The 25,226-nt window shown below is 35.7% G+C and overlaps 1 protein-coding gene across 1 annotated transcript in view; it reads left to right on the top strand.

The window, feature by feature from the left end:
- The window catches only part of ACSS3 (acyl-CoA synthetase short chain family member 3), a 134,099-nt gene that overhangs the window by 44,677 nt on the left and 64,196 nt on the right, over window positions 1-25,226 (top strand). The window contains exons 3-7 of the mRNA XM_006189289.3: window positions 6,552-6,740; window positions 10,381-10,515; window positions 14,981-15,121; window positions 23,536-23,616; window positions 23,701-23,796. Of these exons, the coding sequence (XP_006189351.2) occupies window positions 6,552-6,740; window positions 10,381-10,515; window positions 14,981-15,121; window positions 23,536-23,616; window positions 23,701-23,796 (642 nt within the window). The remainder of the gene's footprint in view (window positions 1-6,551; window positions 6,741-10,380; window positions 10,516-14,980; window positions 15,122-23,535; window positions 23,617-23,700; window positions 23,797-25,226) is intronic.

Genomic DNA, 25,226 nt, shown 5'->3' with positions numbered 1-25,226 from the left:
TCCCTGCCTCAAGCTTAGCAGGGAATATTAATTCAATCCCAGGAACCAACTTTGTGAATTAAGTCACTTTCCAACCAGTTGTTAAAACCAAAACTTTGGACCCATTCTTAAACTTCCCTTCCTCCTACTACTCCCTGCATCCTTCAACTGTCAGCCCCAATACAGTCTACACTAAGTATTTCTCAAATCATATCATTTACTTTTATACCCATTGTCATAAATGCTAGATCTTGCAATAAACGTTGCATTGTGAGAATAAGGAAAGTACCTACTTCTGCAGACGACTTAATGCTTTTGAATTATTACACATTGTTCTTAGGATAAATCTAAACTTAACAGAGCTTAACAAGGCTCTAAAGGATATATAATGCTGAGTCTCTATACCTTTCCAGCCCATCTCACAACCCTCTTCACCGTGAATTCTTCCTCTATCCATTCTGAAATGCCTGTACTTTCTCAGGCAAATGTCTGATCCTAATAGCAAATGTCGTGAGGATCAGGAACTTTGGCAGAAACTATAAATGAGTAAAAGCAAGAGGAAGTCTTTATTACTTGACCATTATTGCCTAGAGTGGAAAGAGGTTAAAGTGGTAAAATGTGGAGGCAGTCATTAATTATTCTTTTCTATATACTCTCTTTCCTTTTTATTACACGCGCTGTAGTCATGTCATGAGTAAATGGTCGGCATCAGTTACAGTTTCCATTCTTTTAGACCTTGGACTTCCCCTTGATGTAGTATTATTTTCTCTGTCAACAATGGCCTGACTGTTAAATACAAGTGCTGTTTTAAAACGAGCAAGGCATCTTTTTCAAGATGTGATAAATTTTGATGATCTACTTGTAAATCGTAGCATATGAATATTAAAGAAATGGAAGAACATATTTCTTATCAAGTCTATGAGCGCATACGCATAGAGAAATGTAGGATTGAACTAATTTTCTGTGAAATATAGTTTGAAAATCACATTGCTCTTGAAAGCACAGAGATTATTGAAATTGTGGTTATTCTGAGCCTGAACTAAATGGATTAAACAATTCTCCATTTCATGTTGCTTGCAAATACATAGTCTTTAAATGACCAAATATTGATTGAAACCTATTTGTGAAGAAAAGGGGAATGAGAAAAATGATTATTCTGAGTAATGATACTTACTTCTTCATTTGGAAGACTTATTTGAGAAGAAAATGTGTTAGTAAATGTTTTCTAGCTCACTGTCAGACAACTTTTGAACATGAGATACTATTTTTCTAAAACCTAATAGAATTCCATTTTAAAGTATGAAACATATTCTTCTTTGTTTTAGATAGTAATAATACATTTTACTCGTGAATATAAATGGTACACTTTTATCTCTTGAGGAAAGATTTCTCTTCTTTTAATAACATCTACTTCCTACTTTCCTGTGTTGAAAGGCCTGTCTCTCAACTAAATGAACTTAATATAGCATCATATTTAAATGAAAATTATCTCAATGTCATATCCAATAAATTGTCACCATCTTAAAAAGTTACATTTCTAGAAGCTTCCTATGTTATATGAAAATCTTTGCGTTCCTGAAAGATCCCCCTTCAAGAAAGATAGTTGTGGCATTATTTCAGATTTGAAGCAGTTTTTAGTATAACTGATTCTTTTCAGAGATATTTATTTACCTGGACACACAGTGGGCACATGGCCAAAGGAATAAACTATTGATTACAGATACATTTTTATCTTTTTGGTGCAAGTAAAAACAAAAACAAAAACAAAAACGTGTTTGTGTGTGTGTCTATAAATATGTGATTAACTTACATGTTTAAAAGTAAAATGCGGGTATTTTAGGTAAATATCGCTTTCTATGGGAAATGCTATATATTCTGAAGAACAAGTCCTTCACCCCCAATTTTAGTGAACTGTTTCCTCAGGTATTATAATTGGGTTTTAAATTAGTTATATTTTCTGTGATTGACTTGACCAGGGTTTGCAGAGTAACATCAGTGCTGCTTAAAAATATGTTTTCTCTTGTCTTCTTGTTCAGGGCCCTGAGGTTGCCTCTGATTGTTACCTTTTTACTATAATTTGGACACCAATACTGTCTTTGTCATACAAACATGATTTTCTTTAGATGGACACACTGGCTGTTTGTGAAGCAGGTGCTAATTTACTCCATAGAAGCTAGTCTTTTTTTTTTTTAGAGGCTTTTATTTATTTATTTTTAACTTACTTTTTTATTTTTGAGGGGGAAGTAATTAGGTTTTTATTTAGTTATTTATCTTTAATGGAGGTACTGGGGATTGAACCCAGGACCTTGTGCATGCTAGGCATACACTCTACCACTGAGCTATATATACCCTTCCCCCTAGAAGCTAGTCTTTGATTAGTTTTGACTAACGTTTATATTTGTGTCATGGGCTTTTGGTCATGAAATTCTACTAACTCACACACTGCTTTTGAATGAAGATTTTCCAGAATGAATATATAAATATTTTATTGACTTTTTAATTATTTATGCTTCTGTGTTTTCATTTTACAATTCTAAAATTTGAAGTTTTTACTTGTATCTAAATCAAATGTATATGTGTTATATATAAATCAAATATATGTACGCTATTTTATATTATATAAACATCTATTGTTATATCTTCTTATTTTATGATTATTATTTATGTATGATTTTTTTTTCCTGGATTCTGAATTTCTTTGCTTTAAGGACCATATCTTCCTCATTTTTTGCATTTGCAGACTTGACCTCAGTATGGGCCACATTGCAGATATTATGTAAATTGAATCAGTGATAGTATACTTAGATATTAAAATAACTTTAAATTTGTACCAAAATAATGCTTAGTTCGTATAATAAACATCTAGTGGGAAGAAGCAAACACTGTTGTATCTAAATGAATATATAAATTTGCTTTGTTTCTTCGGGCTCCCTCCTGGCTCAGTTATCCTCATGCTAACAGTAACATGACCTGAGCATGATTATATGGGAAATGTGTTGCCCTTGACATCAGAACAAAAACCAATTTTAGTGATGTATGCCTGATATAAACCCACTAAATTGTTGATAAATTAAAATAATTTTAAGAAGGAGAAAAGATGAATATGGTTTAGGCAAATGGCACATTATTTAAAAACTACAGGTTATAGGAGGTATATGTTAAAATTTTTTTCCTTCGGATAATAATAGAAATTGTAAATCTACACTCAGATGTCTATGGTAAGGTAAGAATATAACATTGAATAAAAATGGTATCTGTCTTCCTTTCCTTTGATAATTTTCCATCTGAAAGTCAATGAGAACAAAGTAAACCCTGAAATAACAATAATCAAATTGTCCTTTGTGTTGGTTTCATAGAACTTTGAGTGATTATCAACTCTTAGGTGCCTAGGATTTCTAGATCTTTCCTCTGATTGCTTGCTGTTGCTTATGCTTATCTTCAAAATGATTTTTTTTTTGTATCTGAGATAAGGCTATTCAGTGTTCTGTTCAGAGGTTTCCATATTCACCAACTCTAGATTTAATATTAATGAATATTTTTTAATGAGACATTCTCAGATATTTTCATTTTAAATCAATGTCCACTTTTTTGTTATGAGCTAATATTTTGTTTTTCATAAGCTTATTTATTGTAAGTCTTTTCAGAAATATATTTTCCCATTCAATTTCATATATAAAAATATATTAAATTTTAAAAAATGTATTATTTTAAATTTGCAAGTCACAATGGAAAATTTTACTGAAGTGACATTTATCCCCAAATAGTACTGAAAAATATATTTTCTTTGTTGAACATGTAAAACTTTTGTCTTCAGAGCAACTCAGGCGTGGTTAGGAAAGTATTAAACATTGAGGAGTAGCTGCAAGAAGCAAGGTTAGCAAGGCCAAAATGGGCACCATCTAGTGGTTGTTCAGACATAGTGCAGCCTAACTTGACAAGTCTGTCTTCAGAGCGGCAGTTAAAATTCAGATGCCTACAGGAGCCAGGCAGATAATGTAAATGGGAGAAATGGTGGGAGAAAAATCAGTTATCAGTATATATCACACCTCTATGGTTGCGAGACTGTGGTTAAGCACAAGACAAAATAAATAGCATGCAGAAGAATGTATTTTACAGTCTGAATGGAAAGAAAAATGCAAGCTCTGTGATTAACAGCCTCAGGGAATGGCAAGTTCAATGACAAAACCAGCAGCTGATCAAGTTCAGTTGATTGTTGTCATTAAAGAACCCAGGCCCTGTGTGGCTAGACCCTCCAGGTCTTCAAGGGAACCTGGAAATCTGGATTTGGAGGTGAAGTCTAATTTTATGAAATCTAATTTTAGTATGTTGGCTCATTTTTTTAGGTGTGATATGGCCCCAACTTTAGTACTCCTTGGGGCCACATTGAGCCATTGTGAGATCTTTCTTTCCAAAAAAAATCCTAAATTTATTGATTTGATTTCTTTCAGAGGACAGAAAAGTTTTGGACATCTTCTAGTACCATTGTGGGGTGAGGCTGGATTGTAAAGTTACTGAATCATTGCTAGATTGGGTTTTGGTTGAAGATTTGTTTTAACATTTACTTAAGATGCCAAGACTATAACTCTAACTCTATGTAGGACAGACTCTTCTCATTGGTCTCCCCCAGTGCTGACCCTTAAATGGGACACCTGGTAATGTAATTGCAGAGCACGGCCACTTTCCACAGGGATTAATGCACTGAGATGGTGAGGTATATAACTTTTAGTGTTTAGCTTGGTTCTTAAGCTCTATATAGAATTTAAGTTCATAATTTATATTACTTTGATTTATCTTTCTTGTAACTTTCTGCTGGGCAACTTGGGGTTCTTCAAATAAATAGCACGGATTATACTTTGCAAAATATAGGACAGGATAAAACACTGAGATAGTTGTTTGTTACTTTCCAGCTTTCCCCAAAGCCCTTAACCTTGACCACGTCTTTCCCCATCTGCACAGAGGAAGTGAATAGAGAGAAAAAGGGAGAATCATCAGGATTCAGAATCCTTTGAACTTGTTCAAAAAAGTAGGAGAGGCAGAGTGAAATGAAAGGAACCACAAATAGCAGTGTGGCCTAATTCCTTCTCTCCGGCCTCCTCTGTGCAGTGTCTTGAACCATCACGTTCAAAGGCAAGACATAGCCCTTCCATTTTCTTCCAGCTCCCTGCAGGCCCTTAAGCTCTCTGACCTGGTCCATGACCGCTTTCTCACCTGTTCTCTCTGTTTCATCTCCCCTGGTCCCCTGGCTGTTCCTCAGTCACATCACATAACCACCCCGCTCACACCACTGTACTGCTGTTCTTTCTGCCTAAAATTGTGTACTCACAGGTATCCACTTATTCCCCACTTCTGCATGCCAGTGCCAATGTGTCACTTTCTTCGTGAGGTCTTCCCTGATCGTCCCAGTGAGAATTACATCCCCTGCACACCCAAGCCTCTATTTTGCTGTACTCTCCCCTGACACCCAGCCGAATAGCATTGAATACCTTTTAACATAATACATGATTTACTTAGTACATTTATTTCATATCCTCTGCTAAAACATAAGGACTCTTAGGGTGGAGATCTTTGTCTTGTTTGGTTTACTGATGTGTCAGAAAACCATATGTGTGATGAACTGAATATAAGTCTTTTAAATTAAAGAATGTTGAACTTCTTATCTACTTAGGTCTGGGCATACCTCCCACAGCCTGCTATAATCGCTTAGGAGAGGTTTCTTGCAACACATTTTATCATGTGTCGGCTTGAAATCTATTTTGCCTTTATTACTAGAAATTGCAAAAACGCATGTTAAGGGGAAAGAGACATTTGTTTGTTCGGTTCGCAAAATGCTTGTTAAAACTAAAAAGAAGTTTGTATGCATGCTCTCAGTACAAAGGGCAGTCACTTTGTATAGATAATTAGTATAAAGAAACTATAAACGAAATATAATTGGTTTGAAGCAGTAGAAAGGGCAAAGAATATGAGGTCAAAGACTTGAGGTGGATCCTGGCTACACCATTCAGTAGCTCGCTGACCTCCAGTTAGCTGTTAACCCTGAGCCTCAGTTACCTTATATATAAAATAGAAAGAAGAAGAAGAACAGAATCTGTCTTATTTACCAGTGGATAATGATGTTTTCTTTCTTAATACACATGTTTCCTTCAACACGTAACCTGGTGTATGTCTAAATGTACAATTATTTTATTAAAGCTCACTCGACAGATTCACCCTTTAGCATAAAAGCTCCATAGGGACGAGTCTGTGCCTTTGTTTGTGTTCCCAACTCTAAACGCAGTGCCTGGCGCATGATAGTTGCTGAGTAAATATGTTGTTGAATGAATAATTAAGCAAATTTAAGCCTTGTAGTTCATATGGCATAATAACAGTGTCGGTTTGTAGTCAATTGTTATAATACAGGTGTCTGTTATTATTGTCACTGTCGAAACTCTTATCATCATCTTCAAGTTCATATTACTCAGGTTTCTTTAATCCACTACCGAGGTGGGTGATCGTCTTCTTGCTTTACTGCCATAACTTCGAAGTTTAGTGAACTAACACAGAAACGCTTTGCTGATGTAATGATGTTGTTACAGGTCTCTAAGCTGGCTGGCGTTCTGGTCAAGCATGGTGTCAAGAAAGGCGACACTGTGGTGATCTACATGCCCATGATCCCGCAGGCGATGTACACCATGCTGGCGTGTGCAAGGATAGGAGCCATCCACAGTCTCATATTTGGGGGATTTGCATCCAAAGAGCTAAGTGGTCGCATTGATCATGCAAAGGTAAGTGCTTTATTTGGAGAAATCAAGTAGTAGCTACGTATAGTACTGACATATACTGAGCAGTGGATGACTCATCCAAGAGTGATCTGTGCTTGTTAGATCCTCCTTTCAAATGGAATAATTAAAGTTTACTTTTTATTTGGCATACACTATTAACCAAAGTTTTATTTTCAAGTCAGTCCTATGTGAAAGACATCTTTCTAGGTGCTGTGAAGAGTATGAAGTATAAGGTGCATGCCTTTCAAGTTAGCGTGCCATATGTTTGGGTGTGTAAGATGTTTAAGAAAAATAACTGATGACTAATTTGTTCATTCAACATACATTTGCTAAGCTTCCACTGTGTGGCTGTTACTGTCCTTGGAACTGATTAATAAATGATACTTATCAAATTGCTGGGACAAATGACTAGTTTTATAATCTACAAACTTCCAGGAATGGTGGTATAGAGCACAGTGGTTAAGAGGGAGTGTCAGGGAGGAGTGAATTACAAGTTACGTATTTAGACAGGGTACTAATATCACAAACTTGAAAGGCTGTTGTGAAATATCATTGAGATACTGAATTTAAAACACCTAACATAGTGCTCATTAAAAAAAAACAAGTTAACTGCTCTTGTTCTATGAATTTACAGCAAGGATCAGCAGACTTTTTTTCTGTAAGTTACCAGATAGTAAATATTTTAGGCATTGTGGGTTACATGGTTTCTGGTGCAGCTACCCAGCAGTGCTGTTCTAGCCCAAAGGCAGCCTCAGACACCACAGAAATGCAGGGCAGTGTCCCAGCGTCACTTTACAGAACATGATTTGGGAAGCTTTAGGCTCTCACCCATAGTCGGCAGACCCCTGATTTAGAGGCAGGAATATGGCATAATAACAGTGTCAGTTTGTAGTCAATTGTTGTAAAACAGGTGGCTATTATTATTGTCACTATCGAAACTCTTATCATCATATTCAAGTACGTATTATTCAGGTTTCTTTAATCCACTACCGAGGCGGGTGATTTCTTCTAGTTGGGGTGGCAGAAGGAGGCTTCCTGAAGGAGGTGAGATTTGAGTTAGATCTTAGCTAAAATTCAGCTAGTTAAAGAGAATGATGCTGTGGGATCCAGAAGGAGAGGAAAAAGCAGTCTAGCATTAGAGGCAGGAAAGGGTGGAATTCATTCGAAGGACAGGGAATAGACCAATGTGATTGAAGAGGGAGAGAAGATGAACTTGCAAAGGTAGTTTTTGTCTGAACTGGATCCTGTAGACCTTGACAGGTAAAGTTTTTGAGCAGGTGACTGTCACGTTTTAAGCAATGTTAAGAGGAGGCAAGTCTTGCAGTATGAGGTGAGTAGGGGAGAGATTGGAACGAGAACCTTCGGTAGGTGGTCTGTTTGTGTAGCAGTGGGCAGTGTGCGAGAGGGGAACAGCAGTGGGAAGATTAAAGAAAGAAGGTTGTTATGGGAGACGGGGATGATTGACCTTTAGAGTTTTACAAGCCCAGGATGAGTCAGTCTTAACAAGGAAGGGAACTAATATATATCGAGGGTCCCCTGAGTGCCAGGCATAAAGTGAGGTTTTTGCATATCTGACTTCATCTGGTAATAGACCGGTTATTAGAACTAACAAGCTGGTTTGCACGCTGACTGGCTGGATTCTTTTTTTTTTTTTTTTCTCCTCTTTTTTAAAACATGTTGAGTGAGTGCTTACAAAGGGAAATCTAGGAGAAATTATCAGTCACTGACTGACCTACAAATCAGTGGGCAGTGGGGGACTTCTTTCAGAAAGCTGTAGACTTGAGTTTTTTAGCTACAGAAATCCTAAACACCATTTGGGCAAAGGTATGATATGTATTATTTCCTTTTTAAAATATTTTATGTGATGTAGGAAAATTTATGTATCTATATGGATTTATAAAACTTATGCCTGTACCACTGGAGAAGTTTTCATTCATAACACACACACCCATGCCTCTAACCTTGTTAAGGAGTTTTAGGCAATATGTTCATTCTTATGGGCATGATCACTGAACAGGTCAAATTAAAGGTGAGAAGATGGAGACAGAGATACGTATCTGAGATATTTGGATAGAATTGGTGGCTGAAATTAGGGATGATTTTGATGTCATGATTTTCAGCTACGTAGGCTGAAGAAAAAGTTTTATTTTAACAGATTAAGATGGGAAGAAGTCAGCTGAGATGGAGTAAAACCTCCAGTAAAAGTCTGTTGATAGAAATGTTGAAAAGGATAATTTTCTAGAGGAAGAGTCTAATTTTGATTTTATTACACTATTCTACTTCGGATATATTCTATATATGTTTTCAATTTGGTAACTTACTTTCATTTATTCAGAATTCTCATCTTAGGAAATGTTATCTAGAGTTATTTTTGTAAGTATTACATATATTAAAATGTGAATTGTATTCAGATGTCTGACCTTTAAAATATAATAAAAGGACACAAGACTAATTTTTTCATTTCTTTCTTTTTTCCCTCACAAAAGGCAGCTTGATATAGTGGAAAGAGAAAAGTTCTGAAATCAGAACTGGCTCTCTTTCCGATTCCACCATTTTTAACCTGGGGCAAGCTACGTAACTGCACTGCATCTCAGCTCCATGAATAGTAAATGATACTAAAAAAGCAGAAAGTGCTATATATGCATGTATTTGGCATAATATAAACCTTCTGTAGATGAAATGTATTGTAACCAGAAATCAGAATTCAGGAATAGATGTACTACCTTGGATTCATTATCTGTCTCCTGAATAATTTATTGTCTGTCTCCTTTGATTTGGATTTCTTGGTGAAGGAACAGTATACTTAAAAGAATAAAGACATGTTTATTTTGCAAATTAATGAGCATTTTGGTTCAGTGCCACAAATATTTATTAAGAGCTTGTGGTACAGCAAGCATTGTACCAGGTGTAGGAAATAGGAGAGTGATGGGGTCCAAATTGGCCTTGGAGAGCATCCTGTGCAGTGGTGGGCATGAAGGACATCTGAAGCCTGCCCAGAATCTACCAAGGGGGGAAGATTGACCCTAACTTCTTTTGGCTACACCTGCACTTATCTTGAAGAATGACTAGCAAGTGATCAGTTTAAAAATAGTGCAAGTATCTCTTACTGATGGGGACCGGTTCAGGCTTTGTGGAGTTTGAAACTTAAATCATTTGGGGACCCTTTTAAAATCATTTGGGGGCGCTTTAAAGAAAATTATGACAAAATTACAAATATTATATTTGATGAAAATAAGCATGTATTTAGAATGAAAAAAGAATCATAAAAGAATTATTAGAGATTCGGCTCTCTTCCTTCTGAGGTCTCTTTAGGCATTTAAGCAGAGATGCTTATGGAAAAAAATTTTTTAGAAATACTTCCTAAATTTAATGAATTCTTTGGAAATTAATGAATTTTTAATAGCTCATATATATTAGCCAGAAGCATTGTTATGCATGGAATTCTGAGCAGGTGAGATTTATGTGGAAGTGGTTAGGTCTGTAACATTTTAAAATGGTTTGTTGGTTTTCAGGCCATTTGTTCAATATAGATGCAAGTTCTTTGGAAATGTTAAACTGTCGGCCTGCATCTGAAGTATTATGATTGCCTTAATTAAGATGATTAGGCTTTCTCTTGTTATTATTTATTTATTTTTCGTTGTAGCCCAAGCTGGTGGTTACAGCATCGTTTGGCATTGAACCTGGAAGGAGGGTAGAATACGTACCACTTGTAGAAGAAGCACTGAAAATAGGACGACACAAGCCAGATAAAGTTCTCATTTATAATCGTCCAAACATGGTAATCTGAGTACCGAATTTGGTTCTTGCTTATGGTGATTCACTAAGGATGATTCTTGTTGACTGTTTGAAAGGAGCGCTTGATTTATAAACCGTTCAACAACTTCTGAGCATCACTATTTTTGGCAAAAAAATATGAATGATGTTTTCTGTCTTTATTAAAAACTAGCTTAAATCCAAAAAACTGAAGCACAGAAATACCCATAATATTAATGAATTCGATTCTGTGTATAATCTACTGTGGTATCATTTATTAATTTAAATTACAGCTATAATGATAATGCAGTTGATCCGTGAACAACACGGGGGGTTGGGGGCACCAGCCCCCACACAGTCAAAAATCTGCGTGTACTTTTTACTCCCCCATAAACTTAACCAATAGCTTGTTATTGACTGGAACCCCTACTGATAACATAACTGGTCAATTAGCATGTGTTTTATGTGTTATGTGTGGTATATACTGTATTCTTACGGTAAGCTGGGCTGGAGAAAAGGAAATGTCATTAAGAAAGCCATAAGGAAGAGAAAATACATATGTAGTACTGTACTGTATTTATCCACACTGTTAAGTTTCCATAGTCTGTTAACAAGATGAATCTAGTACCTGCATCAGTATTGTCTTGTATGATACAACACATTGCAGGTGTTGTACAGATTACTACCACTAGACATCAAAAATGAAAAGATAAGGTGAAAAATAAATTCATATTTATTTACAGGTGTAATGATTCATGCATGGATAGTGAGGAAGCAGCAATATGGTTGCTTTGTGGTCACCCAGCCCGTACCCTAATGAATGACTTGCTAGACAGTGTTTACGGCATGCAGTATACACTCATAGTCATAATACAATACTGGGGATATTGTTACATTTTTAAAAACTACTTACGTGTGATGATAGGCTGATCTGCAGTTTTTCCGATTACCAGAGGGAGAGGCATACTGTACAGTAATTTTCTGAAAGCAAAGTTATGAACCAGTGAGAAAACTAACACATTAATAATTTCATATTATATACCACTCACCTTATGCCTATGTAAGGATAAACTAGTATCTACATATATTATATGTGTTCATGACATGACTTTTTCATAATTCTTTTGGTATTTCTAGGCAATGTGATTTTCTGTGAGTTTTTCAAATCGCTAAAATCTCCAAAAATATTTCCAGTATATTTACTGAAAAAAAAATCAGCATATAAGTGGGCCTTTGCTGTTTAAACCCTGTGTTGTTCAAGGGTCAACTGCACTAAGAAACACTGGCAGATTACCATATGATTTTTAAGGCACTCCATTCATGGATAATTTTTAAAATCTTACCGATAACTCTATGAGTGAGGCACTATTCCTATTTTAAAGAAGAGGAATCCAGTGAACAGAGAGATGAAGTCACTTGTCCAGCTAGTGTCAGGGTCATGATCGGAATGCGTACACTTGATATGCATAATCTCTTGGCTACCCAGCTTTGTGGAGAGGTGTGATTAATTTGCATGTAAAATGTCTTTTAAAAACTTTAGAAAAGGTATTTGGTCTGGAAATAATGTTTAGGAAAACGAAATATGAATATTCTAAACAGATAAATTATTCTGTGATCAATGAAGGAAAAAAAAAGCTGTCTAATGCATCAGTGATGGTATTTTACAGTGCTTTTTTTAGTAAATTTGCCCTAATGAACACCTCATTTCTACGTCCAAGCAAGTCTCTAGCTATTTATAATGGGACCAACTTGGGTTTCTAACACATTAAAAGTTTTTGCAGAAGTAAAATGGCAAGTGGGCAAAGAGTCATGTATAATTTTGTGGACTCTTGAGAGGTTATCTGTGGAAAACACTTAAATGACAAGATATAAGAGCAGAGAGCATTAAAGCTATGTCACTTTGATTACCACCTAGCAATTCCCATTACCACATTAAATTCCCATGCAGAGGTTTAGTAGTCTGTGATTCATGAACTACTACACTCAATGATTTTAATATTTTTACTGTTGAAGAATTTTCAGTTTCTTTCAGGTGACCTCCAGCACATTTAAAAAAAAAGGCTTGTTGCTGTTCAATCAGGGAACGCAAAGTCAGCAATAAAGAAGGCTTGGGGTAAGAGGTTAGAGGAAGCGTAGGAACACACACACACACACACACACACACACACACAAGTGTTTATGTGACTGTGTATGCTCTGTGCACACATACATGAATTCATGTAGAATTTATAAGAACTCATGCTAGGCCCAAGTTAAGTACTTTCAAATACTCCTTATTTAATTCTTACATTCTTACAAACTAGTGAAGTAGATGCTATTACTAGCCCCATTTTACAGGTGAAGAAACTGAGTCACAGGCAGATCATAGCCCAAAGCCATAGCTAATAAGTGGTGGAGCTAAGATTTGAACTCAGTTTCATGGCTTTTAACCAACAAGATATATCCTATTTCTTTTACTTTATAAACCATCTAGATATGGACATGTGAATGTGTCCTGTTCAGATGTTTCTAAGGCACATATCACCTCTTTCTTCTTCATAGGTAGCCATCCACTCCCCCTCCCCCACCCATAACTGGCTCACTTTCCCTCTTTCTTTTTCTGGAGACCTTTCTCTCTGCTTTTGACTTACCTTTATTTTAGATGGATGTCTCTTGTCCTTCGTATCTGACCAGGGGGTGAGGCAGTAATTAAGCCCAGTGAGTTGGCTCTGCTTTGAGTTTAGAGAGATACAAAATTATCAGGTTCAGTGATGCATCTCATTAACCAGGATTGCATTTTGCCAGAGGAGATAAAAACCTGGCTGCCACTCTGAAGCCTCAGGCAAGCAATGACAGCATCCAGGGCAGGTCACATCAGTCACCCTTGGTGCTCCCCCAGTATAACATGTAAGAATGGTTAACAACTAGGAAGGACATGTCTATAGAAGTAAATGAGTATATGTAAAGCTAATGTTGATTTTCCCCCTCTCTTCCTTTCATTAGATCTCCTTTACACATGCCTCTATTTCTTAGCCTGAGGAGTAACCATTCATTCAAGGCCTCATGTCTTTCGATCTGTAATTATTTTCGAGATTCCTCAATTGACGTTTTTTATTATACAGTGTGATGAATTTTTATAGGTCCTATAATTGTGATGTCAAAGTCTTGCTAGTTTGAAATTAGTTGTGTTTATTTAATACATAAAAACAAATGGAAATGTACAATTAGGTCCCAGTGAACTATTTTTATGTATCTAATTGGCACATCCAGGGAACTTCCAGGGTGAGGCCGGAGAAACCAGTTGGACCTAAAACTTCTCCTTCATGGAGGTCAATTCAGATTGTTGTCTCTCAGTGTGCTCATGCATAGAGACGTCATATTTGTGATGTTATATTGATCTGTTAGTTTGTAAATGTACTCATTTAAATATGTGACCATTTTTTACAACCCTGATTAATATATTAAGGGACCTGAGAATGGAAGTGGCCTGGCTTTTCTAAATCTCTGAGTGTCAGGGGTCACCTAGATGAGATGAATGGTTACATACATTCTCTAGGTGGTAAACTTACCTTCACAGAGGGCTGTGTAGTCTTGCCTGTGCCTGTGTTAACAGGCTCCCCAGCTATAAACTTCCCGATGTGTCATCTTGAGCTTGTCATCAGAAAATAACTAGACATGTACTGGGTCTTAACTCTAAATAGCTGTAACTCCTCATTAGAGTAATTTTTCCATAAGCTACTTACATCATCTAGCTGGCTTTTGAAGAGGTCTGTCTAACTTAAGGTGTATCTGTCTTAATTCATGGTTCATTATTATTGTAAAGTTTACAACACAGAGCTTGGTTCTAGTAGCAAAAAAGAAAACAAGCATTTCTACCATACTAATCAATAACCTAGATGGAGGAAAACTCGGATAGTATTTTAAATACGTCATATCCTGTCATTAATTTTCAAAATTGATTTTTGTTCTCGAAAAAGCAAAAGAAGATTTATCCCTCACTCCTGAAAATGATTTAATACTCTCTCAGTCAGAAATATGGCCACAGTATTACTTCTAAATGGCCCTTGTATAAAGAGAAATTTTAATGGGTTAGTTGAGATTTCACTGTGAGGACAGTAGATTCCAAAGTAAAAGAAATAAGTTATGAAAAATACAAGTTAGTTTATGACGTTAATAGTGTACATGCATCTATAGAAACATGAACCTCTGTTAGGTAAGCGCTGACTTGATGGAAATGTGCCAGCATCACACTGAATTTTTTAAGATTATCCCTAGGTTTGAATAAAACATTTTCTTTTGTAAGTTCATTTGAAGCCAACATCAAATTGTTGGATTTTTTTATGAACATTTATCTTAACTCAAACCCTGAGATATTGAGTCATAAGTCTGATATTTAGTGTTGTATAGGCCTAGATTTCAGTCAGATGCTCAGACTAATGCAGATTTAGCTACTCTCAGTCTTCTGATTTAATCTCCTTTGCTCAGTACATATTCTTGTTTTTGTTTTTTAGGAGCCAGTTCCTCTGGCTCCGGGTCGTGACCTTGACTGGGATGAAGAGATGGCGAGAGCACAGTCACACGATTGTGTTCCTGTTCTTTCTGAACATCCTCTGTATATTCTCTATACATCTGGAACCACGGGGCTGCCAAAGGTATTCACTCTCCCAGAGATAATTATACTGGCGGATTCTTTTGCACCGAGACTGTTTGATTACTGACTGAAAATGTTTGCAGACTTTACCCTGAGGTTTAGACTTAGGTACTTTTTAATCTTAAAGAAATGTTGTATCTGAATATAGAAAAATATTCATTATATTTAACGTTAAATGCTTTTTCCCTGTTTCTTTCAAAATCTTCACAAGTATCAGCGATACTCAGTTGCTTTAAGTAAGCTAATAAAATGAATATAATTTGATTGAATATCAGTTGGTTTAATACAAATTTATAAAATGTATTTTAAATGAAATATTTTTATTTTTTCAACTGAGGTACGACTTTCATACAGTATGAAATGATTTTTGATTTAGGGGAATCCAATTCATCATTATAAACGTAAGTTCGAGAATTGGCCTAGACAGTTTGAACAACAGGCAGTTTATCTAGAGTATTGAACTATTTGATTTGCAGCGCTGAAGACACTCAAGGATTTTTTAAATCTTACCATGAAAGGTGTTTTCACAAAGCAAAGTTAAAAGCATCAGTATTCATGAATGTGTCAGATATGAGACAAATGCTTCTTTTACCTGGTATCTCCAAACAGTACTGTTTCTCTAGACAACTTCATAAAGGCTTGTGATACCATCTTCCTATTCATCTCTATTCAGGAATCCAATACACATTGAATCATAGAAGGTTAGCGGGGAAACAGGCTTCCATAATCACTGGAATCCTGCAGGGCATTGGCCTCTTTATTAATATTAGATCTCTGTAGCATCAGAATTCTGAAACACAACCTGTTAATAATCTTAAAAGAGTGATCCTATTAGTTTAGATTTTAAAGATGAAAATTAAGATGCTTTATATAAAAACTTGCTTGTGAAAAAGAAAACATTTGGTAGGGGACTATGTTCTCTCTGAGTACAGAGACCATGTTTTATTGCGTTTTGGTCTACCATAGTGCATTGTGGGTAGTTGGTACTCAAATTTTTGTTGAGTGCGTAAATAAATTAATGCATATACATAAAGGTGTTTGTGTCATTGTAGAATCAAAGCCCTGTGATTGTTTTTTAAACAACTCTGGTCATCTGAAAAACAAATATTCCTTACGTTGAAGACTCTTAAGATTGTTAAGCAGTCCAAATGATCTGCTGGATGCAATCCTTATCCTTCACTTTTTGCAACTCTGCATTTTGCACCAGCCACGTAGAGTCCAACTGAACATTTAGCTGTAAAATAAAAGGGGACTCAGCAGGTTATAATCTAATATAAAAGTATCAACATGAGAGGAAACCACTGACCCTGAAAACATAGTACAGCCTAACCAAATAAAAAAAAAATCACTTGAGCTCCTTAAAAGCCTGAAGGAATCATATGAAAACTTTCGTGCTACCTCAAGACTTTAAATCACTCTGAAATTCACTGTGGCCTGGGTGGGGAGCCACATGAGAGGGCAGAAGAAGAGCCTGCCATCAGAAATAGAATTAATATCCAGAGCATTCAATCCCAAAAGTGGTGGTTCCAAATAAGGAAGAATCCTTGGTGTTTCAGGTTTTCTCTGGGTCAGGAAGTTCTTTTCGGCTTTCCTAGATGCCCAAGCTGCAGATCATTTGACATTTCAATCATCCTCATTGTCTTTCTAATTTCTGTCCTGAAGATAATCTTTTTCTATAGATTGGAGAAGGCTTTAATTGTTTAGGGATTTCTAATCACATTAAATTATCTCAATTCAATATGCATTATTGAATGTTCCTTAGTTGCTAAAAGAGATTAAAAAAACCATGAGTAAACCACTGTCCCTTCAGTGTGGTTGGGTTGAAATGTATATGAATACAGGTAATGTAAGGTAGACTGTGATCTTTGCCCTAAGAGGGCAACACGGTTTCTCTCTCTTGAGGAAAAGATGAGATTGAATAGTGTCTGAAGGTTTAAATGTCATTAATTCAACCAATATTACTGAGCTTCCTTTTTAGAAATATGTCTCTGGCTTTCTTTTTAGAAGTTTACGTTCTATGGCTGGACATAGGCACTAAACATATAAAGAGCTGTGTAATATGTGATGGGTTATGGAGAAGAATAAAGCCAGGCAAGGGTGATGGAAAGAGTGGGAGAGCTGTCTTATCAGGGAGATGTCAGGAGGAACTCTTGACCGGCAGACATTTGAAGGATGAAGAGTACTTCTTCGTAAAGTGACATCATGGGGAGGAGGGCATTCCAGGAAGATTGAGTCAACATTAGCAAAGGCAGGCGCGTGTAAGGAAGGTTCCAGGATGGCTAGTGCGTTTGGTACAAATGAAGAGAGAAACGGCCAGATACGTAGGTAGGGGCCAATTGCATAACATTTAGACAAGAAGTTTTGGTTACATTCTGTATGTAAGGAATGGAGAACACTAATGCTTCTTAAGAAAGAGAGAAAAATATGAAGGAAGGTTAAGTCCTGCAACATTGTGTTGGGAACATAGGCAAATACACACAGTGGAATGAAGGAGATTAATTTTCAGGCTGTGTTTAGTTTAGGACCTTACTGAGGCCAGCAAGCTTATGAGGGAGCAGTCAGATCTGGTTCAAGGATAGGAGTAAAGCAGCGGAGGAGTCCAAGACTTTGAACCTGAGAACATAGGAGGATGGTTTTGAATATTTTACTAAACTAGAACACAGGAGAATGGTTTGGGGTCGGGAAAACTGGGAGGTTTTGGACGTATGGCCTATAGTGTGTCTTTTGGACATTAACACAGAGATGCCCAACCAGTAGTTGGAAGTAAAAGCTTCTGTCCAAGAAGTACATCTGTGGTTGGAGAGAGACTCTTAGGAAGTCAACAGTGTAGAGCACTGGTGTTTAAATCATGAGAGTGAGTAGGTTTTGCAAAGTAGAACATGCAGAATGACAAGAGAAAGTAGTCATTCCTCAAGGTCTTTCAGAAATATCTTCCTCATCTCTTAGGTGGACTTTAGAATTTCAATTGCATTGAAATTGTGCATTGCCAACAAATCTGGATGCCACTTGTTTTATTTTACTTTTATGCATACTACTTTTAACTTACTTATCTTCATAACATTGCACATTCTGGGAGGTCTTAGAATATATTTCATATGTCATTGAATCCACTAGGGCACTAACCTTAAAATTGGGCCACAGTAGGTCCCCAGAATGTTTGTTAAATAGTCTCTTACTTCTCCAGTGAGCTCCCAGGCATCTCTTTATTCGTAAGTTTCTTCCTTTATTTTTGGTAGATATAGTCAGGATTAATAGAATCTGAATTTTTAATATTGGGATTCCCAGAAGTACAGGAAAGGTGAGCACAGAGCACACCTGCATTTATGAAACATTTAAATATACAATTCATGTCATCATATAGTTTGTTTTCTTGATCTTTGATCTTCATGAGGAAAAATAATATTGTGAACCCATAAAAATATTCTTAAAATCCTCATTTCCCATAGACACATATAAGCCACACATAACACAGTCTGTTCTTTGGTTAGAATTTGCAGGTATATTAAGTGCGTATTTGCATCTCTGCATCTCCCAACCCTGGATTTGTCAGGTTGCTGTCTGACAGGTTAATCTGTTAACTGCTGCAAATATTCCAGCCATCACAGCTGAGCTGCTTTGCAGACACTTCTGTCTTGTTGTGGGCTTCTGTCCTTTTGGTTTGGGTCCTATATTCACATTACTTCAGAGAACTACACAACAGAAGACTCCCTCTTTGTCCAGATGGGGTGTTGTTTTGGGAGTGGGGGATTTACTGTTGGCCATATTTATTTTCTTCCAGTTTGCTATCATGGAGGCAGGGTGAACCCCCCCCCCCCCAAAATTACAAAGGAAAAGAAACCAAAAGCAAAGGATTGGGAAAAAAAAGCATGACAGGAAGGTTGTAGGCAAAGTCTTTTGTCCTGCTGTGTATTTATATAACTTGCATTATCTTTTACTCTTAAATGTTAGATGACTTATTCATATCCTAGAAAAAAATAAGAGAAAGTCAAATAATAATTTCAAAAACCCTGTAGACTTTTTTTTTTCCAATCTGTGGTGCAGTTCTCGCAGTTAAAATGCTGAACTTGCCACACCTTTGCCCTTCATCTCACAGTTGTTCAGACCCATAAAAAATTATACGGCTGCTAAAGTATCCTCCGCAGAGGCAGCTTCAGAGCCGTGGGGAAGCCTGCAGCAAGAGGCTTGACGTTTGATGAAATATCCCCAGTGGAGTCATTCCATTTCTGCTAATATCCATTAAGTTCTGTGAGTTTCAAAGGCTTCTCTTGAATGAGAAAAAATAGTTTTACAAGTTACGGTTTTCATACCTGTGCTTATTCACTCATTTAATTGGTCAGCAAATGTACTAAATGCCTATTCTGTGCTGAAGATACAAAGTCATTCTTCTGGCACCCAGAGTAATGGAGGAGACTTAGCAGTAGGTAGGCATTGTTAGTGCCCCGAGGCTCAGAGGAAGTTTGCAGGTCCTGGGGCCATGGAAGAGGAGGGGAAGGCTTTTAACACAAACCGTGGATTTCGACAGCTTCCAGGAGGTGGCACTTTCACAGTGTTGTTAAGTACTCGTGTGAAGTAGGACTAACCAGGTGTAGTAAAAGGGTGGGGGTTCACTCTAGAGAGTGGGAATATCATCTGTAAATCCACTATATAAGAACAAGAATATTGTTGATGTGTTGGATTTTTTAAGTAAGCAGAATCATGCCTTACATTTTTCAACTCACTGACTCCAACCATCATTTGGTGATGAATCTCTTTCCTCTGGGTAAAATTTTTATTTCCCCTTCTTATTTTGCTTTTTCTTAATTTGTTAGACTGAATTGAGATATATATACATATGTGTGTGTGTGTGTATACATATATATAAACATACATCCATACAAAGCATATGCATGTATATACATGTGTACATATAGACAGTACACTTGTATGTCAATGGATATATATTTTATGTTTGTGAATATGTGCATTTGTCTTGCACAAGCCTTTATTACAGAGTAGGGTGATAGAGGGGTTCAATTTAGGAAGTATGAAGTTTTGTTGTTTATCTAGACATCTTTTTATCCGAGTATTTACAGATTTGCCATTCAGATTTTTACAGATCAATTAAAATAATTTTTTTAAGGTAAGACAACCAAACTCTTAATCTTTCCACATACCTCAGTCTTCCTTCCTCTTCTGCTACAACCCATGTTATTCCAACCATATTTTTCTTAATATTTTACATTAATGGCCCCATTTTACATTAATGGCTTTCCTTGTCTTCAGAAGCAGCTCATTAAACTGGAAATCACAAAGCACCAGCTGCTATCACTGTCCTGCCATTCCTGAGTGATGAATCATCAGCCTTTAGTTTTACTTGTGTGGTTTGAATTTTTAAATACCTGTATATATTAAAAGTGTTATTTTTCAAAGAGCACCTTCATACTGTCTCCTTTCTTATATCTGAGATAGAATTCACTGTCATGTCTTTATTTGGGGCACAGAGTGTTATTCCCACCTGGGTGTCTTTCAAGTTCTCCAGAATACTAAGTATTGTGGCTGATCCTACAGAAGCCAGGATGGTATATTGGCAGGTCACAGGGCTTTTCGGAAAATACATTAGGTCATCATCTCATGTCTTTACTTTTAAGGTAGAGAGGGTATAAGTACATAAAGCAGGTAACAAAAGATTCAGAACAATAAGATGCAGCATGCTTGTGTTTTAGGGGTAAGCATTGTTGAATTTTTGGACAATTGAATAATTGTATTTTTATCTCATATTCAAGATTTTGAATATACTTTGAAATGTCATTTTTTGTTTCTGATTAATTTTTCCTACCTAGAATAGTTTATTTTATTTTATTTATTTTTGAGCATGGTTTATGTGTTTTTGAAGGCTAAACAGGGTTTATCTTTTGTATTTTAATGATCATTACCTGTAAAATGTGATTATAAACAAGAAACTTTATCATCTCAATTTTAGTCACATATTAATATTATAATAAACTATTTTTAAACTAATCTTTCAATTTTGTTACTCTCAAGCTTCTTATAAAAGATCTACATTGAGAATATGAAATTGTGCAGTTTTTTTTCCTACACCATACCAAATACCCAGAAAATTGAAAACTGCCATCTGAATATTTTAGAAGCAAGACCAGATTTCATGAATAGAGTCTAGATTAATGAATGGAAAATGATGCTCGATAAAAATCTTTATACTCTTTCTTTAAAAAAAATAAGTGGTTATCAAAGACCAATGAAAAGAAGGCGTTATGGCTTTTCTGTCTCCTTTAACTCAATTTTAGTTATTTTTAATGACAATCTTTGATGATAACCTCTAATTATTTTGATGTTTCTGCCTTTTGTGTGTTATTAGCACAGGGAAAAATTAAAAAAAAATTGCTAGAAATAAGGAAATAATTTTGTTAATAAGACATTAAATTCTAGCCTGTATAATTTTAAATGCTTTTTCATGCATGGTCTCATTTTATAAGTCTAGCTTTTTTGGGGTCAAATGGATTTAAGTAGCTACCATTTTATAGACAAAGCAACATTGGTAAATAACCTCTAAAGAAGTATTCACTTGAGAGGTAAACAGAAATTTGATAACCTATCTTTTAAATTATCTCCTGAGTTTTACAAATAAATTACTACTCATTTATGTTCTCATTAGGCTTTTATTCCTTTCTGTCCCTTCCAGTTGGTTAATCTTACCCTCTGTATTATTTAATCTAAAAATTTACAGTTACAATGATATTTAGAATTATTGAAAAGAATGACCTCTAAATGAAGGGACAGGCAGTTGGAGAGAAAATTCTAAAATATCTTAAGTGAAATAATGAATGATTTTAATTATCACTGTCTGCCATAAATATACGAATAACGTATTATCTGTGAAAAAAACCTCACTTTTTATCTTCTACCAAATGAACAAACATTTTTAGGAGAGAGTGTTTACAAATTGATTTGATATCAATTTCATCAAGGTATTGAACTGTAGGAAAAGATCTCAACAGGGCTGACAAATTAGCAAAAATCATGGAAGACAGTACAGGTATAGTAGGGAAAGAGCTGCTCAGTTTACATGGGAAAATGCATGTGTGAAATTTACTGTCAGGGGCTTAGGATTTCTAATACCCCTAAGGTGATCAAAAGAGCCAGCTGCATGCTAACCATGTCATACAACCTGGAAAGTAACTATCAAATGCCAACAAAGCTGCATGTGAAATATGCCAAGAGACCAGGTGTTCTGCTGGTAGATAAAGTGCATTCCACAGCTTGATGCCTATGTTTTATTAGTGGTACCCGAGGAGAGCAGCAATTTTAGTAACAAACAGAAGGTCAACTTCTTTTTTCATTCTTCTGATTCATGTATGTGTGTCATAGTCACAGAGCTGTACTAAAAAGGTACAACTAGTAGCACCTTTATTATTTAGGACCATGTGTGCCCTTTTAGGTAAAATAATTATTTTCTTCACAGAGTAATGGTAATTGCTCTAATAAGAGGTGATTGAAAATACGTGTGAGTGTCATATAACTTATTTCTTACCAAGCATTCACCTTCTCACTCTGAATAGTCACATCATAAAGTCTTTTTGAGCCAATGATGATTAATGTTTATAGTGAAGCAATAAATGAAATTAATTGTTGCATTTACCATCAGTTCTTATTTATGATGACTATTGTGCCTAGTTTTCAAATATTAATCTTGTATTAACATTGAATATGTTCACTGTCAATGATAGCTGCTAGAAACAGATTCGTGAAAGCTATAGTACTATGGTATAACAGTCCTTCCTTTTGCCCAAAATGTAATGTAAGGCAAATCTGTCAGCTTCAGATCTAACTCATCAGGGTTGATTCCTCAGAGTTTCAGAATTCATCAGTAAAGAATTGCTCAGCTCTAATCCTGTGGTAACATGACCCCAGGGTAACAGTGTAATAGGATCCAGTTAGAATATGACTGTTTCCTCTAAGCATCCTTTTATTATTTAATAAATTAAGGAATAAACATCCTTAGTCTGTATCTTAGGCACACAACTGCCTTTGACCTTTCTGTGCACTTAATTTTGAGAGTTACCATTTTTGTTCTGGAAATATTTGTGAAGAACGTAATGTTGATAATTTATGTTGCCACTGGAAAAAAATTTTATTGCCTGTTCTTCTGGGAAATATCGTATTTTCTTTAGAAAGTCCAGAATGGTCTGTGAGAATGGATTCTACAGATGGACTGATATTGTTGAATTGTTCTGTGTTTATTACTGGAAGAGCCAAAGAAATAGTGATTCAGATAAAATTATATGAAAGCCAAATAATCTGTAACCTATAGAATAAAAAATACTTTAACAGGAACTTTTCTTAAGTGGATAGTATGAAGATAGAGAATCCTTTAACAAGTTGTTTATTGATTTTAACTTCACTTTTTCTCTCCTTTAGGGTGTGGTGAGGCCCACTGGAGGATACGCTGTCATGCTAAACTGGACAATGTCTTCTATATACGGACTTAAACCTGGAGAGGTGATCCCGGTTTTAAATTCACATTACATATCTTCCCTCTGATTGAGATGTAATTATGCATTTTATTACCTTCTTATTGTTTAGGTGTGGTGGGCAGCTTCTGACTTAGGCTGGGTCGTTGGACATTCCTATATCTGTTACGGACCTCTTCTACATGGAAACCCAACGGTTTTATATGAGGTAATAATATAGAATTAATACCACGTATAAATAATATTTATTTTGCCAACAGTTTTTGAGAAGTAGTCCTAAGTAGGAACAGAAAAATATGGATTGGGGCATGGAGCATTTTTATACCTTCTTTCAGTTAAAAGTATGATTTCATAAGAGAAAGGCATATATAGCAAAAAATAGACAACTGTCTAAATTGTGTTGAACAAAGCTATAGAAATTATATTCTGGAAAAATACACACTAACAAGTTTGATGTCTATCCCTTTCTAGAAACTATTGAACTGATACTGATTTTAGAATCTTACAAAACAGCCATCATAAAACAAACAACAGAATTCACCTTTTTGTATTCTTGTAGGATTAATGGATTTTCAAATATATGTTCTTGATTTTAGCTAAATATTTTTGGCAGTTTCTGATGATAGCTGTATGTATAAGGGAGAGAATAGTAGACTGACCAGATTCATAGCTGAATAAATAACCACTTTAAGATTCTGTTGCATAAAAAAAAAGATTCTGTTGCATGGACTGATGTTATCCAGGAATAATATTTTTGTGTGTGTGTTAGAAATCTCTGCTCTTATGCCTATTCTATTTAATTTTATCAATGCCTTGTACAAATACTTAAAACACATACATAGCAGATTGTAGGAGATCAAAATTTGAGAAGGACAGGTGGTAGTTTGCTAAATCAGTATATGAAATGATCTTGGACTTTTGGGGCAAAACACACAAGATGGGAAAATATAGAAATCTTTACAATCTTATATTTATATTAAAAATAATTGCAGAAATGAAGTAAAGGAAACAGGTTGGTTGCAGTTTATGTGGTTAAATCCCTGTGTTATTATAATTGTCCAGAGTTCAAACACGAGTGGTTGGTAGGATTGCTTTAAAAAAAATACACACCATGTGCAATGTTCCAATCTTATTTTTTCACCTTTGGAAATTTGTGTTCAGTTTAATGTGGAGGAGGAAACATCAGTAACTTACTAGAAAGCACCTGGATCAAAGGGACTAGGAGGAAAATGTCATACAAGGAAGAGATGAAGGCATTATGAATGGTTAGTCTGAAAAAAAGAATATATTTAGTGCCCATGTATGGTAAGATATTTTTTGATATTTAAAGAGTTGCCATATATAAAGGGAGTAGTGTAGTACTATGGAGTTCCAGAGACCTATATTTTGGAAATAATCAGAGAAAATTTAACTGTCCTTTAGTAGAATAGGCAACTTCTCAAATAGAAGGCTCTCTTAGTGTCTCAACATCAAGCAAGGAATTTGGAGAAGGGAATTTTGTATGTGGGATGTGGATAATAGTATTAGATGATGTCAACGTTTTTTACTATCTTAAAATTCTGCAACTCTATGATTCTGAAAAAAGTTAGAGACTATTCTTGGTCTTCGTGGGAGTGTCCTAGTCCTAGTCACCGTTTA

This window comes from Camelus ferus, chromosome 12 (assembly GCF_009834535.1).
Source record: "Camelus ferus isolate YT-003-E chromosome 12, BCGSAC_Cfer_1.0, whole genome shotgun sequence".
NCBI lineage: Eukaryota > Metazoa > Chordata > Mammalia > Artiodactyla > Camelidae > Camelus > Camelus ferus.
The sequence above is the reverse complement of the archived record's forward strand: the minus strand, read 5'-3'. Positions and strand labels throughout refer to the sequence as shown.